Here is a 19,614-nt window from a genome sequence, read left to right as displayed (position 1 = left end):
AACGCCAGCAGTTGCCAAGCTCCATGCACCCATTGCTCGTACACCGCGCCCACCGCGTAGTCCGAGGCGTCGGAGGTGAGGGCGATCGGTGAATCGAGCGCCGGGTGCGCGAGCATGGTGGCGTTGGCCAAGGCGAGCTTCGCGCCCGAGAACGCCGCGTCCATCTGCTCGGTCCAGGTAACGTCACCTTTGCCCGGCTTCCCTCGAAGGGCCTCGTGTAAGGGGCGCAGGAGCTGGGTGATGCGGGGCAGGAACCGATGGTAAAAGTTTACCATGCCCAGGAACTCCTGGAGCCCCTTGATCGTGCGGGTGGGGGCGCGGAAACCCCTTCACCGCCTCAACCTTGGCCGGTAGGGGGACGGCCCCGTGCCTGGTGATGCGGTGCCCCAAAAAGTCGATTTCAGCGACACCGAACCGGCACTTGGCGGGGTTCACGATCAGGCCGTGCTGGCCCAGACGTTCGAAGAGCATGCGGAGATGGTGTAGGTGCTCTTCGCGGGACGCGCTGGCGACGAGGATGTCGTCCAGGTAGACGTACAAAAAATCCAAGCCACGCAAGACGCTGTCCATGAGGCGCTGGAATGCCTGAGCCGCATTTTTCAAACCGAAGGGCATCCGAAGGAATTCGAAAAGCCCGAATGGCGTGATGACAGCCGTTTCGGGATGTCCTCCGGCCTGACAGGGACCTGATGGTAGCCGCGTACGAGGTCCACCTTTGAAAAGAAGGACATATTCGCCAAGCGGGCGGAAAAGTCCTGAATGTGGGGGACGGGGTAGCGGTCGGGGGTGGTGGCGTCGTTGAGGCGCCGGTAGTCCCCGCACGGTCGCCATCCCGGCCGGGCTTGGGCACGATGTGGAGCGGGGATGCCCACGCGCTCTCGCAGCGCCGCATGATGCCGAGCCGCTCCAGCGTAGCGAACTCCGCTTTCACTACCACGAGCTTCATCGGCTCGATGCAGCGTGCCCGGGCGTCGACCGGTGGCCCGGCGGTGGGGATGTGGTGTTCCACCCCGTGCTTGACGGTCCCCGCCGAGAAGGTCGGCCGCGTGAGGGCCGGAAAACCCGCAAGGAGGCGGGCGAATTCGTCCCCTGCCGGAAGCGTACAGATGAACCTGGCCGGAACGGAACTGCTCAGCAAGCCGCTCGGCGAGCCGCTCGATGAGCCGCTCTGTGAGCTGCTCAATGAGCCGGGCAGCGCACACGCAAGCGAGCTGAACGTCTCAGCCTGGACAAGCCTTCTGCGCTTTACATCGACCAGTAATCCATTAGCACATAAGAAGTCCGCACCAAGCAGTGCCATGGGCACGTCGGCCGTAACGAACGACCAACGAAAAACCTGACCTCCGAACCGCAGGGAGAGATGGCGTTTTCCGTACGTGCGTATAGACGTACCATTGGCCGCAAGCAGCGCGGGACCTCAGCCCGCGGTGTGCTTGTCGGACGTACCGGCAGGAACGACACTCACCTGCGCTCCCGTATCGCACAGGTAACGGCGCCCGGACAAGGTGTCCGTTATGTACAGAAGGCTGTTGGAATTGCCTACGCTCACCATTGCCACCGAGCGCCGGCTCGCCTGTTTCCCGACCTGCCGAATGAGCACGGCGGGTGACACTGCCGAGCCTCGTGGCCGAACTTGGCATGGAAGAAACACCAGGCGGGCAGCTGCGGCGACGGAGGCCGCGGTTTTCTTTGCGGCGGCGGCGGCGGTGGTGGTCGGGGCGTGGCGGCGGACACGAGGTGCGGTGCATCGGGGAAAGCCTCGGGAGCCTCGGGAGCCTCGGGAGCGGCAACCGCGCCAAGACTCACCTGCGTGGCCAAAGCCGCGTAGTATTTGTCGGCCTCGGCAGCGAGTGCACGGGGTTCCGTTAACACGGAACCAGCCAAAGCGAGGCGGACTTGTGCTGGCAGCTGGCGTCGAAACAACGCCCGGAATAGAGCGTTTGGGGTTTCGTCGCCCATGAGCGCCAGCATGTGGTCCATACGGACCAACGGTCACGTGTCCCCGATCTTGGGGAGGTCCAAGAGGCAATCGGCCCGTGCGTCCACCGTAAGGCCGAACGTGGCGAGGAGGAGACGCTTGACCGCCTCGTACTTGCCGTCAGCAGGTGGATCCCTTAGGACCGATACGACATGGGTGGCCGTGCCGGGCCCGAGGGTGGCGACCACGTGGCAGTACATGGTCTCGTCCACCGTGATGCCTCGAAGTCGGAACTGGGCTTCCGCCTGCAGGAACCAAACTTCGGGTTGTGACTCCCAGAATTCGGGGACCTTGATGGAGACCGCGTTGGTAGCCATTGTTGCGGCGGTTTCGGGTAGTCAGCGACGGCTGACTCGAATGTCGGAGGTCACCAATTTAGCACGCGGTGCTACGCGCGTGACTTGCTACCAAGGAGGAAGCGGGCAACGCGGTAAGTTTGATGTTCTTTATTCAAAGAGGTCACTGTAGCACTGGCGCGCTCCGGGCTGCGCGCCCAGTGTATATCCTGAGGCCACGCCTACCCCTCGGGCGTGGCCGCCGCCCACTTGGTGCGCGGAATGATGTCACCACGCCAGTGGGCTTTCGTGTACGCCACAATGTCATCGGTGCCTTCGTTATGCTGCCGGTAACAGGGGGGCACTGCATCAACGGCATAGCTGCGCCTACAGAAACTGATGAAGCCAAGCAGTCATAGGCTGTACTATACGAACCACCACATCGACGAAGTCCTATCCCCTCGGGCATGTTACTGAAAGACCGGTGAAACGTTCTCGCCCAGCGTGTGGGTGGGCACATCCTTGGCTGCTCCCCTTTTCCTCGTGTGCGTCTCCAATGACTCGCCCCGCCCACTGATCCATTTCATTCCCGGCTTGCATGAGTGTCGGCACTTCTTTTGTCGGCCCTTGTAGGTGAGACAACGTTACGCGTCGGTGTTTCCACTGTATGGTGCAGTTGGCGACGACGACGTGAATATTAATTCGACTCCACGGTAATTTGATAAACGTGTTATAAGTTCAGCATTTCCCACCGTGACGTATCTTCGCGATGTTACCTATTGCCGTGCATCACCGTCACGTTCTCTCTCCGCATGTTGTGAGAATACCTGAAAGTGGTCGAGTGCGATCTATCTGTATGTGTATACCCATAGAGAGTAGTCGAGCTGCACACACAACATGTTTATGTTTCGTGCCTGGAGACGCGTAGCTCGAATGTACCTGTGAGTACTCGAGGGCTGACAAATCGACATACTGTATCTCACTTTTGCCGGTACCTTTTGTTAAAACTCAGTAATTAGTCCTGTAATAATTTGTGTGTGGCCTGTGGCTGCTGGTTTTCATCATTGCTAGGAGTGCAGTTGTGCCACTGATGCAGTGCCCCCTGCTGGTTAGGGCAGGAATTGTCATTTGTTCATCGTGCCGGCAATAGCTCGCCGACTCTTCGCGAAGACCATTGAGGGATCCTTAACGTCCATCCGAGGGGTGGCGCCCACCTTGATGAACCACCGTGGCCTGTGAAACACCAGGATAACAGTTTATAGTTGGGTCGGGATTCAAACCCAGGTATAATACAGCTTCGAGGCGAGTGTGTGTATCTCTTGGTCATCCTGAGCACTTAGTCTTAAACAACTCGTATTAGGGATCTTCAAGGTCCAGGTGGATGCAGAATGCAAATATGCCCAAATAAGGAATTATAGCATATTTTTTCCCAAATATTGTAAAACAATTCTCTGATTTTTGAACGAGTAACATGTGTGTTGTCCAATTGGATTTTATATGAAAGTGTACAACTCTTATTTAGGTATCTGTATTGGTTGTAATTAAAATTTTAAATTAATTTTTCTAATTAAAAATTCTAATTAAAATTTCTAATTCAAAATTCAAAAAGAATCATCTTTTTTCTTGAAACCACATGTTACATTTTACTAGCAAGTTGCCCGTGTCTGCACGGGATTCCAGACGGGTAGGGATGGGGTGGGCAAAAATACAAATGGCATCTTCTGTCATAGAGTCCGCAAACTGGGAGCAACAATTCACATTTATTGCCTCATATGATGTAACTTAAATGCCTTAATGGTGGCGAGGTGCTCCATTTGAAACTTTGTTCGATATATGTAGCTTTTTGATCCCCATGGTCCGTATAAAAAATTTGTATTGGTGTCAAATCCATTGACCAATTGTAAATGAATAGTAGGATAATAGCAGGATTAATGTCCTGTTTGAGTTTTCTATCCTTCATGGTCACACTTCTAGTTTTATTAATTGTGTTTGAAATTATGTTTCCTTCACATCCTCAGAAAATGAGGTTCGTACATCATTCATCCTAACTTTTGATTGAAAATTGTTGGTTTTCATATAAACAATAATTTTTTTTTTGGAGACATAGTCGAGGCTCATGGAAGGACTAGGTAGAGTGAATGGATCAGGACCTAACAGACAAAAACAAAGCAAAACACACATGCGTGGGGTGGACAAAGTGGACACAGGAGGAAACTCCAAGGAGGGAAACCTGTAACATTGGAAGCGGGAGGGATTTGGGTCGGGTTAACGAGTGTAGAAAAGATCATGGTTTTGGATTGGCGATGATCTGAGATGGTGGTGAACGGCTGACTTGAAGACCTGGAAGGAAGAGTGAGATTGAAGAGGATGTGGAAGTTGATTCCACAGGCAGGAAAAAAGAGGAACAAATGAGTGGAGGTGAGCAGTGTTCTGGGATTTAGGTAGTTTCACCAGAAGGGGTGTGATGGTGGACCATGTGAAGCCTGCAGAAACCTTGGGGGAGGGGTGAGGGGGGCCAACAAAGCATGGAAAAAGCAGAGGGTGCAAGACCAGAAAGTAGGCGGTAGAAGACAGCTAGACCGCCAACCTTTCTACAATAGCATTGTGATGAACTCGGCTTCAGCACAGGAGATTCCAATGACCTTGAAGGCCTTGGTTTCGATGGCGTCAATCTGAGCAAGTTGAAGGGTAGGGGAGCCAGCTCCATCAAGCTGTAGATGAAGGCCTTGTCGGTGGATAGGAGTCCAGGTGTTCCAAGGAAGGACTTTGTATGATGGAAGATGCCCAGTCGGCTGCTGGCTTTTGAGGCCAACGTCGAAATGTGGTTTGCCCAAGAAAGATCATGGCTGATGGTGAGGCCCATGGGTTTGAATAACTGAACTTCATCAAGAGGATTGTTCAGAATATAGATGTGGGGGGTGGCAGGGAGGGAGGGGGGAGTGGAGGGTGTTGGTTCTTTATCAGAGAGGGATAGTTCTACTCTATTGTTGAGAGGTTAAGTTTGGGATAGTGATGTAAGGTTATTGGAATTTTGGAGGGCAAACTTTGAAGGTATGAGAAGTTGTTGGGAGCGATTGGGTAAAGTTAATGAGTGGGTGGTCTGCATCAGAGAAATGGGCAACCTTCACGGAGAAAATGTGTGTGGTGTGGAATATGTATGTTCCAGTGAGGTCTAAAGGTAGATGCAAGAGACAATAATGGTGCAGCAGGGAGGTATGCAGTGTAATTAAAGATACATCGGAAGGCATTTATTAAGTACAAAATAACAGGACATACTAACAGGTTCGACTCACATCGTCTATTCCCATTTTCAAGAATTGCAACACTCCTAGGCATTTTTCCCCAAAGGACTTGGAATGGCTGAATCCACTTTTACTGTCTGCCAAGATTAAAAATTGATGGTTAAGATTTTTTAGGCAGATATCCAAAATGGCCACCCTAATCTGGAATGAAGGCCATCTTGGCATACATCACCATCGCAACTCCCACAAAACACTTATGGGCACTTTCAGTTTTGGAGCGATGATTCTTTATCGGAATGCCCAGTGACAGTGAAGCAAGGTTTGACTATTACCATACACTATTTACAAATGTCAACCTTACAATAGCATAGAAATCATCGGTATGAGATACGGTTGCTGCGTAAATGTACTGTACCCCTTGATAGAATAAAATCTACTTTGTTATTTAGGAAAATGATTAATTTAGCATGGTTTGTATATCTGGTGATTCAATAACAATGCCCAGTATTCCAGTCGGATTTTGCAAAAAGAAGGCTACGTAAACGTCCAGAGGCATTTTGTGGTAAAAGTTGGGATCGAAGCTTTTTAACTAGCCCGTTGGTTCATTGGATCTTTTTTTTTATTAGTCTTCGTGGCCTTGTGGCATACCTGCCTGCTGTACTTGAGTATTAGCTTGCCTTTCACCAAGCCCAGATGTGCTTGGGCCAGGGCAGGAATTATACGTTCATTTATTGTTATTGCCAAATGAGACTGATATTATTAATATTGTTGTTAATATTATTAGAATTAATTGATATATGCCTTGAAACAATGTTATCATTGTTGTACACCGCTCCTCTCCTATTGCATCTCCCGGTGCTGCATGACATCATCGCTGAGCACCGAAGGGGGCCTGGTGATGACACGCGCTGAAAGGAAGTACTCAGTTTTCACTCCGGTTTATTTCTTTCTTTCTTGTTTTCTTGTTTGTTTGTCCGGGAGATATCTCGGCCATCATTTGAGCTAGGAAACTGAAATTTGAGTACAATAGTGTGCACGTGCTTTGGCAAAAACGGTATCTTTATTTTTTGATTAATCAATTAATTGATTATTTAGTTAATTATTATCAAATTATTAAGTACTTATTTATTTTCTTTCTCATCTGGGCAATGTCTCAGGCACCTTTTGAGCTCGGCACCTGGAAGGCCTCAGGCACCTGGAAGCTGATACTTGGACATGACAATGACCAAGTGATTTGGCTGTAAACGGTATTTTTTATTTATTGATTAATCATTTAATCGATTAATTATTTCATTATTTGATTAATTACTTAATTTTCAAAAAGTTACAGATTCAGAAGAAACGGCAGTAGTTTAGGTACTAGCCAAAACCCGTGGAACATCCACGGAAGGGAGGATGTGGTGTATGGATAGAGTGTACCATTATGGATGGCATAGGGGATTTGCTTGTCCGAGTAAGAGTTAGGAAGAAAGATGAGAATGAAGAGTGCGTATATGAACAACGATCACCGACACCGGCACAAATGCATGCTCTGGATTGTCCACTCAGTGGACGGCTTGCTTTCGCCTTCGCCTGTCCAATCAGCGGACGGCTCGCTTTGCCTTCGCCCAGCAGACACCAATACGATGGCGTCGTAAGATGGCGTCGTATCGGAAGTTAATCGGATGCTTTTGGGCCCCAACGTCGGCTAATTCAGATTTTTCGAGTATGGCTGTACGTGATAAGCAAAGAGCGCGGTTCGTAGATCGTAAATCCATTAGTGCCGTGGGCATCGGGTCACTGGGTGCGGCGTAAAAGGGATAACAAAGTCGAGTCCTTACGCTATTATTATATTTATATAGATAGATTATTAATAAAGGCCTCAAGACCTATTCAACTTGAATTAAAAAACGCGACATTTCGGCTATTCAAGAACACATTTGTAACCTGTCAATCAAAAAGGAAAATGTTTTGTTGATCGTCTTCTCAACAAAACGTGTCGACAAAACCAAAGGAATATTCAGGATTTTCACAAAATCACGACAACTTGAAAGATACGCCAAAAACCTGAGGTGAATTCCGGTGATGCAGTCATCTTCTTCATCTGCGCCTCATTTTCTTCATGTGAAAATGAATCGATTTAAAATTCCATAGAACTCTGTCGTTTATGTATATTTTTATTTTATTACATTCACGTAGTTTCACATTCTTGACTTCGTGGAGCTTCAATCTTTTGTGGTTTAAAAAAATAAAATAAAGATGGATTCTTCTTCATCACATCGCATCGCATTCTCTTCCTGTGAAACTGTTTCATAGAACTGTGTCGTTTATGTATATTTTTATTTTATTACATTCACGTAGTTTCACATTCTTGACTTCGTGGAGCTTCAATCTTTTGTGGTTCAAAAAAATAAAATAAAGATGGATTCTTCTTCATCGCATCGCATCGCATTCTCTTCCTGTGAAACTGTTTCTCCATTTAACGTTTCCAAAATCAAAACTTCAAAAACTTCTTCACTTCGATTTGAAAAAACTTCAAACTTCAAAAAACGTTTCCAAAACGTCACTCCATTTAACTTTATTAAAATGACGATAAAGACGTTTCCTTATATATCCGAATTTAAAATGTTCAAGGGAATAAAAAGACCATTTGGTTCACACCACTCGACTGTCCAATCAGCGGACGGCTCGCATCGCCTTCGCCCAGCAGACGCCAATACGATGGCGTCGTAAGATGGCGTCGTATCGGCCGTTAATCGGATGCTTTTGGGCCCCAAAGTCGACTAATTCAGATTTTTCGAGTATGGCTGTACGTGATAAACAAAGGGCGCGGTTCGTAGATGGTAAATCCATTAGTGCCGTGGGCATCGGGTCACTGGGTGCGGCGTAAAAGGGATAACAAAGTCAAGTCCTTACGGTATTATTATATAGATGCTATTAGCCAATTGATTAAAAATTAATTATTTTACGATTATTATTTTTAAAATTTCATTACTAATCACTTATTTATTTTATATCGATTCCATTTTGGTGAAGGTCTGGATACGAGATTAAAAACAATTTTTTAAGTGATTCTTCACCATGCATAAGCAACACATATCAACAAAAGTCAATCGTATAACTCACCATTACTCACCATAACCAGAATAACTTTGAAGACATGACATAAGAAACTTGACTTGCCATTTCTCCAAATTCATGCATGCACGTTCATCATCATTACATTACACACCTAGCTGTGCATCGCTAACCGGATTTTCGACACATGCAACAAAAGGTGTGACTCTCTTTTTTCTGTTTGAACACGATCATATTTCTTAGCATGACGAAGGGATAGGACTTGGAGACATGGGAACGGGATGCAGTCCCGTTTAACACTTCTTCATCCCAATTGTGTAGGTTGGGGAAGCTTTGGTTTCGGTAGAGGAGCACATATCCACACAGCTGCTTGCAAGTGCACTCTTTTTCAAGTGCAACTGAAGAGCATCGCTTGTTGGGGGCAAGGCTTCTGGCTTGGCAGCTTTGGGAACCAGAAGAGAATATGCCTTTCTGTACCAATAGAGTCTGTTTGCAGCACATTGTATGTACGACAAACAAACCTCTCTGCTAGCTCAGCTTTCTCCCTTGTAAACTCGCTTAACGCTAACATCTTCAGTCGGTCATTTTCCTTTAAAACCTTCTACAATACGTTTGGAGTGAGTTGCAAAAACAGAGTTGGTATCACAACCAGTTAGTGCATGTAAAGACAGAAGTGCAGGTGCTCAGTCAGGTGCCTGACTGTGAAACACTACAGCAATGGGAATGTATCTTCTCTTCTTTGACATACCAGTCCTCATGAGAAATGTGTAGGGTGTAGAATAGTCCTTAAATGTCCTTAAAATGAGGAAAATGAGCCACTAGTAGCAGAAGAACATTTGTGTATTTTGCTGAAATTACATTATCACAATCACTATATGTATAGCAGGCAGAACCATTCTTGTCTGCTTCCTCGTATGCAGCTCCCCAGGACCTATCATCAGTGTTTTCTTCGAACTGATGAAATTTCAACAAAATTAAAAATGATGACTAAACATCTAACTGATCCATGAAGTCTGCAGCAGCCACAATTTATATGTGTGGTGGAGCATTGGAAAGAATCTGCTCGGACATAAAACTCAGAAAGTCAGCCTTATTACTGGCAAAATCGAAGATTTTTCACGTATATTGGTTGGTCTTGGCTGTCTGTCTGTCTGTCTATCTGTGAACACGTTATTCTGTGTGTTTGTCTGTGATGTGGCTCGATGTCCGCTTGTCCGAGAAGAACTTAGGACAAACGCCTTGAGAATATGAGCCGTTTTTATTACGGAGCAGTTACACATGCGGGAAAATAGGAGGGCACGAATCTGGCCAGTTCCTTTCTCGAAATATATTTCCCAGTGAGCTTCATTTATATACAAGCAGGCAATGTCCAGCACAGTGGAGATAAGAATATTGTAAGTGTTTCCTTCCAAGAATATGCCACGCACCCACAGTGTCACGCATACAATCTTCAAGGTCAGATTCCAACACGGAAGCCTGTTCTCCTGAAAAACCCACAATGTGTTTTAAAATCTTCAGATAAGCAGAAAGAAGCACAGACCAGCTTTGTGGTCAGAACAACAAATGCAAGAGAAAAACATCACAGAGCATGACATATGCATCCTCAGCCTGTTCAGCAAACTAATGAGAAAAGTTTTGATAAAGCAACCATCAGCTCCCACATCTGTCTGTTTGTCTGTCTGTCGATCGCATACAGGTCACAATTTTAAACCGATCTTCATGAATCTTTACCAGACGGCAGAGTTGGTCATAAGGAAGAAGCCTATTGTTTTTAAGATCAAAGGTTGAGGTCAAATTTCTAAAATTGTCATTTTCATCCAATTGACTTGAAAATTAAATAGCAATTGTATAGTGCCTCAATGAATTGGGAAACCAACTATTTTTGAGGTCAAAAGGTCGAAGGTCAACTGAAGGCCAAACTTCTAATATCAATTTTCATCTGAAAAATCATCAATTTTAATCCGAATGACCCGAGCTTTGATTAAGATCGTCAATTATAAAATTAATGAAATGGACAATTTGATGTATCCTTGGCAACTTTTTTGGGGGGATGGGTGGATTTTGCAAGTATCGTTCTTTGCATGACACCTTCTTGTTTTATCGATATATTTATTTATGTTGAATGCTCCAGTCACTAGCTAGCTATGTGTGTGTTAAGAATTAGAACTGTAAATGTAAATGCAAAGTCCTCATCGAGTCTAGGCCTTAAATAAAAGAGCTGCATTGATAGAAAAGTAAAGAAAGAGAGAATAGTCTAAGAGTTTTTGAGGAAGTAAACAATCTGCTTTTTGAAAAGGGGAAGGTCATAAGTGTTTGGAAAGACATGAGAAGGTGAAGGGTTCCAGAGTTTGGCGTTGGAGGGGAAGAAACAAATGTCATAATGGCCTACCCTTGAGTTGCCAATGTCCACACAATAATCATGCAGCTTTCTACAACACGTCTGACAAGTTGAATACTCTTACTTCTCATTGATCTTGCACCCGACTTGATTGAATAATGTACGTATTGATCAAAGACAACATCTATTCTGTTGAAGCCTGAGTCCATATGATGTCCACTTTTGATGAATACCTCTGCTATATCACCAAAAGTTGGTGCATTAGCAGGCATTCCGATGCTGATGATTCCTGCTTGACCATTTATTATGAGACAAGATGATTCTTGATTTGATTTGTTCCCGGTGCCGAGTGACCAATTCGTTTCAGCAATAGAGTTTGGTACAGGCATCAGTTCATGTTTCAGGATTGCAGACAAATCAACTTTCCGGCCAGCATCGTAAGCGATGACAAGAAGCTTCAGTATAATTATGACAGCTTTCAAGATTTTCTGTTTATCGTTTTAACTAAAACTCTTCTTCACAATGGGATATAAGCTTGAGAAGGTTGGAGCATTATTCATTGCATATGTTTGGGATGAAATGTGGGTTCTCCGGTTGTAGGTCAGTCCACCTTCACAATGCAGTGGTGGTCGTTGTGATACCAACAATTCTGCCACTGCTCTTCCCATTCACATTTAGCCATTCCATAGGTTAATAAGGGAGGCTGAGATAGACCTGGATTGGTATTGACAAGTAATTAGGGAAATTTATACTTGCAAGATAATTTTCATTTATCAAAATCCTATATGGAGCCTCTTAAAATCCTATATGGAGCCTTACAGTTCCGTTAACATCACATGGCAACATGTCTGCGTATTTCATCTTCTTTTTAATAAATTAATTATAAATTTTAATTAAAACACTGCAAGTCTTTATTTAATCAAAAAAACTGGATACATGAACTATAATATGTGCTTTCCCTTACAGTTCAGTTATGAAAAACATGGTATAGACGTAATTTTTAATCTGAATTGTTAATTTAGCGGGCATATTTTGAAATGGAAAGAAAAGGGTTAACCACCTTGAATTCAGCTTGGGAACAGGAATTTTTTGATTCTGCACGTCCAAATTAGTTTAAAAAGCAGTTCCATACTTTTTTCCCTCAAAATGCCTCTCGATGCTTCTTTTTCTGAAAATCCGACTAGTCTACATGTGAATTAATTACTGAATTAATTATTCAGAAAATACATACACAATTCCAATGAAACTTGACCACAACCTTCATCACCCGTGATATAGCAATGTTTATTCAAGGCACTAGAAAAATTGTGGTCTGTATAGTGCCTCAATTGTGGTCTGTATAGTGAGGAGGTATACGGGGTTGGGGGAGAGTAGGTTGCCTCCCAAAATAGTTTTTTTGTTGTTGTTGTTTGTGTAACATCTTATGATTACGTTAGTACGATTGTACATCCTGCCTTGTATTGTAGCAACCATTGAAATTGGTTTAAAATACCTTTAGTCAGTGTAGTATACTGCTTTATTCTACCAGGTGAGTGCCAGGGGTATTGCCCCTATTTTTTTATTTCATCTCTATCCATCTGATTTGTGGTCTACCTCTGCTTCTCATAGGACCTTCTCTAGGTTTCCAGGTTGTAATTCTTATCCACCAATTCCTCTAGTTACATGTCCAATCAAGTTCCATTTCAGTTTTTTGATTGTGACAGGAATGCTCAAGAAACTTTCTTTTCTATCTGATCAATTAGTTTCTCATCTTGTCCCTTTTGGTTTGGCCAAGCCAGCATCTTTCCACAGCTCTTTGCATGGTGATCAATGTTTGTTCAATCTTTGTTTGCCATGGTTCACTATCATATGTTGTTTCTGGAATAACACTCTTTGTAAACTTTCCATTTCAGAAACGAGTGCTGTTTGCTTTTCATTACGTACGCTAACATTATTTTAAACATTACGTACGCTAACATTTAGAATAGATGACCCCTATCATATCATTCCCCATACATTCCTTTACCACCCCCTACCCTCTTGCTTGTAAATAATGTGTAGGTAATCTACAAGGTGAGCCTGGTGTTGGCTTAATGGTTAAAGTGGCTGGCTAGGTCCTGAGTGGTCCGGAGTTCAAGCCCCTATCATGCCATTAAATTAACACCAGGTGGGTTGACTCCGCCTGTCATCCTTCCGAGGTTGGCAAAATGAGTACCAGCTTACTGGGATGAATGAGGCATTCGAGTGTCCTGTGTCGGAGTGACGCCCCGACCAGGATTGTGACCAATAGTCAAGAAACTGCTTCGGTAGCCATATGCATCTGTAATCCACAAGGTTGTTGATAGCTGATTAAACAAACAAACCCTTAAACAGTGATAATGTGTTGTGCATGTTGGAGTTTGTACTTGTATCACACTGGACAAAGCCATTCGGCAACAACAATGTAGTTGTTTGTTTTTGTCAAAGTTTGAGTTAACTTGTGCTTTTTGCATTCTCATCCTTTCCTAGGAAGTGGGGCGAAAATTTGAAGCCTCTGGTGTATACCGCGACAAGATAAGATTCGCATACCATGGATGTGGCATATCGTGGAACACATTCGCATAGCGTCGAGTGGACCCAGAGTTATTGAATTTTATACTTCCATTCTCATTGCCATTGAAAAACACGGCCATTAAGTTCCTGCTAGAGAGGAATGGTGTTAGGAAGAGTTATAATTAGGCACTCGGCCAATCAATGACAGACGTGCCTGAGACTAAAAGGAATGGTTTATTCAGAAAAAATGATATCCAATCGGTTTTATCTTCCCAGAGATCTTGTGTGGCTGAGAATAAACCCGTGGAAGGTTTTTTGTTTGAGTCTCGACCAGGTGACGAGCGACATTCTGAGCAGGGCATATCCGATTCCAACCGTGATTACCAGCCCTTTGTTAGACGAGCCCGCCAAAGGCCTGAAAGGAACGAGTTTTACCTGCTGGAGGAACATCAGATCAACGAAGATGATGATGATGATAATTATGAAAAAGTGACAACAAAAAGGTGGATTATGCATGGTGCTGTGATGTTTGGCCGTGAGTTCTGCTATGCTATCGAGACAGCCTTGGTAGCTCCCACCCTGCTGAAAATAGGTAAGTTATTGTTTGTTTGCAGTGGTATGTATATTGGTGTTAAAATTTTCTCCACTAGATCATTTTCTCGACTAGGTCACTTTCAGATAGGGCAATGCAACTAATCCCAATGAAAATATCCATCTATATATTACATATGCTTGAGCAGAGGTAATTGCAAAGGGGGAAATTTAAATCCAGTCGGACCCCGCTATTAACGGTTCCGCGTATTCACAGGTGATAAAATGCTACCTGTTTCTCTATTCGCAGAAAAGTGTCCCACAAATTTGTGGGGTTTTTTCTATTCGTGGCCGTGTTCCGCGAATTCGCGTTTTTTTCCCCCCCTATTCGCAGCTGTGTTCCGCGAATTCGCAGTTTTTCAGGGGCGCAAAAAATATATTTCAGGAGCTGTTAGCTTGACATACGGTATTTATAAAACCCATATTTCACCAGCCATGCATAAAGCAGCTGGACATACGCAAAAAAAGACATCTACAAGCCGCGAGCATGACCTGCTCCTGCATTTGCTGCCGTGTGTTTCACGTGTTCACGGCTTTCGCGGGATATTCCGTTATTTACACTGTGAATAGCTTCACGTGATATTCCACCGTGGACAGGTAAACAATGTTTCACTGGATATCCCGCCATTCACACTGTGAATAGCTTCACGTGATATTCCACCGTTGACAGGTAAACATTGCTTCGCGGGATATCCCACTAGCTGCATAACACGTCATCCCTGCGAGTTACTGTACAGAATGAAAACACTCCACAGTATATATTAGTGCAATTAGCTGTCTCCCTTTCCCCCCATTGAAACAATGGCATGGCATTCATTCGCGGATGTTCATCAACATTCGTGGATTATCGCTGACATTCGCAGGTTTTGTCTTGCCATTTCCGGCACGTTCATCTACCTTCGCGGATTATAATCGACATTCTCGGGATTTGCCTCACCATTCGCAGATTTTGCCGAGCCATTCACAGTTTGGTCTTCTCTATTCGTGGATTTTCGTGACTCCAACCCCCCCCCCCCCCCCCCCTTTTCCATTGAAGCAATGCCCCGCTATTCGTGGATTTTCCAGGAAGTATCACCCTCGAATAGCAGGCTCAGACTGTAATTTTGTTGCTTGAAATGCTCATCATCAGATGGTTAATAAAGAGCAAAGAATTGTTCTTAGGATAGAAAACGTTGGCAGCAGGAAGTGGCAAGGGAAAGTGGTGCAGCGTGCTGTTCCAACATCACTCTACAGCTCCATCCTGACATTGTTCTGCTGCGATGAAGAAATGATTTGTGGCATAAAATGCTGCATTAGTGATCCTAACACAGTGGACACTCCAAGCAACATTGGCCCAACAGCGGTTAGCATTAACCATTAGCAGTCCTTGTATGGCTGCAGATGTCCAATGTTCAAAAGATGCTAAAAATTAGTGTGCACTCTCGTAAGGCGAATTGGTCATTTCCAGAATAAAATTAAAAAATTCATCCACTCTCCTTCTGGGGCATATAGGTTAGTAAAATATGTCTTTTTTGTGAAGTGTTAACACTTTAAGAAAAAATGTCTTCAGTTTTATTAAAACACTTTTTAAAAAGTGTTAAATTTTAGTATTTTTCCTTGCGTATAAAGCTTCACAACTCTGAAGGTTTCATTAATTGCACAATAATAAACTATCAATTATTGTTATTCATATTGTCACTGCAGATGGACATGGAGATGAATATGGAGATGACCTGGAGACCCATACACAGACTGACTGACAGCTGGGGGTATAAGAATGACCAAAACAGTGTTTAAATCAAAATAAAGACCAGTTACTGCACTGTAGTTACAAGAAGGAAGCCAGACATTAACAATACAAACATACACGTAGATAAACATATGCACACACACACACACACATATACACACACACATATACACACACCCACACACATAATATATACATATATGTATATTTATATAAACACATACATACAAACTTACTACGCTGCGTTCAATTAATATTATAATTACCAATATGTAAGCAAATGGGAAAACACTTTTGATAATGAAAAGTGTTTTTTTAACAAAAATGTTTTGGGAAAAGGATAGACAAGACTCTCAATAAATGGTACATATCTGGCTGTCAACAAAAACAAATAGGGATGAGGGAACACGCAATCTTGTGTGCAATGAAAACTAAGGCTTAACCCGCTAATGGCACCACAATACCGGATTCACACAATGAAGGAGGAACAGGCAAGACTTTTTGCTGGCATGGGCTGGTTGTGGCTGCAGGATGATGTGGAACAAGGCTGATGTGGCACAAGGCAAAGTGTGGCTCGGGGTGAGAAGACAAAGAAGCATGATGGCGATACAGGGTGATGTCCTCCCGACTCTCTTCACAGCCTTTTTGTGGTGATTGATGGAAGCAGAGAGAGTGAGATGTTACTCTCTTCAAGGGCTAGCCCCAAGTGTTCTTTCTGCATAGTATGGACACCTCACTCGTAAACTCTGGGACTGCCTTTACTGGCGGTGGGTCCCGTGATTGGCCGCCCACTGCTTGTGGATGTTGTCACTCTTCTTGCTGCCCCGTCCTGTGGGGCAGTCGGCCTGAACAAAAGTGTCCCCCCCCCCCCCCCCCCACCTTCCACGTAACAATATGATACTACCGCTCCAATTCCAGATATATTGTTGTATTGCCTATCTTGTCCCTCATCCACCGTTTTTAAACTACAAAATTAGGACGAATACACTTATGTTGTTTGGAAGTGTTCGTCATTAACAGGTTGATGACAGCAGAGGGAACATTGAATTATTTAACACCAAAATTATAGTAAATACGTAAGTGTTGTATTATTTTTGGCTTTTAATTAGTCTCGCCCCGAAGGGGTTGTGAGACTATTGTAATGCCCCTGCCTGCCTGTCTGTCTGTCTATGTCCACATCTATACGTTTTTGCTTAATTTGTTTTCTCTACAACCGCTTGTCTGATTGATGCGAAACTCTAAAGATAGGAGGGACTCCCCATGGAGAATAGTTTATTGACAACTCTGACATTATTGGTCACATGGTTTACCATTAAGCAAAACCTTAAAAAAACATCTCTCAAACTGTTGAATCAATGGATACGAAACATTAATTATATCATTGACTACCCAGAGGATACCATGATGATAACTAAAACGACATCAGTCACATGGTTTGGTAGCCATATTTGATTTGACAAAAACCTAAAAAAAAATATTTGTCTTGAACCTCTTAATCGGTTGATGCAAAATTGAATATATATGATCGACTAGCCATGGAGAATATAGTTTGTAAATTGAAATGTCATAGGTCACATTGTCTGGCAGCCATATTGGATTAAAAGAAAAAATGTGGACATCGTCTACTCCGAAACTACTCAACGAAAAAAAAATAAACTTGGCATAGGTCATCAACTCCCCATGGGGTATATAGAGTGATATTGATGATTTAATCGGTGAAGTAGTCTTCCAGCCATAATTGATTGAATCAAAATCCTTATCTGAAAAATCTGAAACTTTATATATCTGATTTACAACCCGATGTGCGTGAAGAATTAAATTTATGATGTCATCAGTCATGCAGTCTTGCAACCATATTGGATTGAAAATAAAAACGTTTTTAAAAAATCATCTTCTCCAGAACTGCTTAACAGATCGATGTGAAACTTCATACATATGATTGACTAGCCATAGGGCATATACACTACTCACAATAAGTTAGGGATATTGGCAGGTTCTTCGGTGTGGTTGATTTTGTGTATTAATTATGTTGAAAAACGTTGTTGGTCCTAATTCTATGGTTATTAATAAGTGTGTAAAAACACAGCATTCTTGATTTCAATACCCTAACCCTAACCCCTATATAAAAAAATTAACTCACTCCCACAATATCCCTAACTTATTGTGAGTAGTGTAGTTTAAAAAAATTAATATTCATCTTCATTGACGCAATTTAGTCTTGATGTGCACAAAAGTGGTCGTTAAATATCCTAATCAATCAAAAAAGCTACGGATAATGGCAATGCATGTGACATAGTTGGGTGCATGGATGATATAGGTACAGTATATGGGCCATAATCATTGCGTGTTCAGTTAACCAATTTTTTTGGTTCAGAATGAGCTCGCGAGGCGAGTCTATGCTCTCTACCGAGTACCATTGTTGTTATTGTTTGTTATTGCTGTATACCCAATTAATGCACATGTGCAGGTAATTTAGAGGCCTTCTCAGTAATCTAAGCATTGGTTTCTGGTCTCCACTTAATGTTTGTGCCATCTGTGTTGTACTGTGCTTTACTCAAACAGTAAACCTCTGGCCACTTAAGGCCTCAATAAATCCTTTAAAGTTTTGACACATTCCTTTTTGAAGAATTCACGTTTTTGTGGATGTCAGCATTTTGTCCTATGTCCTAGTTTATAAACTAAACTAAATGCTTCATATGTTCTGTTCTGATTGCTGGCAGGCCTACCAGAACAATACTACAGCCTCACATGGTTTCTCAGCCCTGTTCTTTCCCTGCTCTTTTCACCGCTTATTGGTTCAGCAAGTGACCGCTGCACTTCACGATGGGGACGCCGTCGTCCCTTTATCCTGATTCTGAGTTGTGGTGTTCTGCTTGGGGTAACGCTGTTCCTCAATGGAGCCTCTCTTGGTGGGTATCCCTGTATGGCTGGTTGATGTGTGTGCAGGAAATTAGGAGAGTGTGTGACTGAGAATTGCAATAGTTTACAAACCTTTTCCCCATAGATATTTGCAATATTGGTCTTTCTAAGGACTCTACTTTTGTCTAGGTAGGATCATAGGGAGGAGAGATGCTTAGGAATGGCTGGTTCTCTCCCTCCTGACAGGTTCAATGCACTTCCCTTCCACTCAAGAGTTTAACGTGGATGCAATGCTGCATAGTTTCTGATAGCAGTTAATCAGTGGTGCAGTCGGCATTGTTACATTTGGGTGCCAAAGTTCAGTCTTGAACGTTTTATTTTTAACAATGATAAATTCATTTGTTAGCATTGAATGTGAAAATCGTGAACCGAATGAAAGCCATCTACACATTACGTGTGCAAAATGGTGTAATCATAGACACAATCAAAGAACTGATCAGGTATAGCACTGGAGTATCAGGAGGAACCACAAAAAGACAAAGATGGTGGTCCATGAATGATAGTGGTCCAAAAACAAACACCATTGAATGGTGGTCCATGGTAATTCCCTGTTGAGATCTCACCTTACTCGCCACTTCCCTTCCTTTTGGAAATTATATTTGACAACATTGTACCTTTGCATTTCCTCTATTTATATAAACATAGTTCTTCAATAAGTGTTGGCTATTGTTGAAAAAGAAAAATGAAATCTTGCTTCATTCAATAATAGTATTGGCGTGTGCCTGCCCTGTGGTTAACACCGCAGGGCGACACGGATGACCAAACGAGCTTAACACCCAGGCGTTCAATCCAAAATGATGGAATTCGTTACACGCAAGGGAAAAGGGGATTAGTAGGGTGGCTTAGCAAAATTACCGTTACACGGTGGACAAAATCACCAAATTTGGCATGAACACTCCTAATGACCTATTAATCAATATTAGCCGAGGAGCCCTCGCGAATTTTTACGCGTATTCGTGTAAAACCAAAAAATT

The 19,614-nt window shown here is 43.6% G+C and overlaps 1 protein-coding gene across 3 annotated transcripts in view; it reads left to right on the top strand.

Annotated features, from left to right (window-relative positions):
- The first annotated feature begins 2,823 nt into the window (after positions 1–2,823).
- LOC137421769 (solute carrier family 45 member 4) overlaps positions 2,824–19,614 on the top strand; it is a 52,930-nt gene continuing 36,139 nt past the window's right edge. For 2 of the 3 annotated variants that reach the window (XM_068108150.2, XM_078773322.1), the window contains exons 1-3: positions 2,826–2,966; positions 13,378–13,993; positions 18,442–18,630. In XM_068108150.2, coding sequence (XP_067964251.2) covers positions 13,603–13,993; positions 18,442–18,630 — 580 coding nt within the window. In that variant the 5' untranslated portion in view covers positions 2,826–2,966; positions 13,378–13,602. Of the gene's footprint in view, positions 2,967–13,377; positions 13,994–18,441; positions 18,631–19,614 lie in introns of all 3 variants that reach the window. The other variant, XM_068108151.2, reaches the window with a different exon arrangement.

Source organism: Myxine glutinosa, chromosome 2 (assembly GCF_964187855.1).
Source record: "Myxine glutinosa chromosome 2, kmMyxGlut1.1, whole genome shotgun sequence".
Lineage (NCBI taxonomy): Eukaryota > Metazoa > Chordata > Myxini > Myxiniformes > Myxinidae > Myxine > Myxine glutinosa.
The sequence above is the reverse complement of the archived record's forward strand: the minus strand, read 5'-3'. Positions and strand labels throughout refer to the sequence as shown.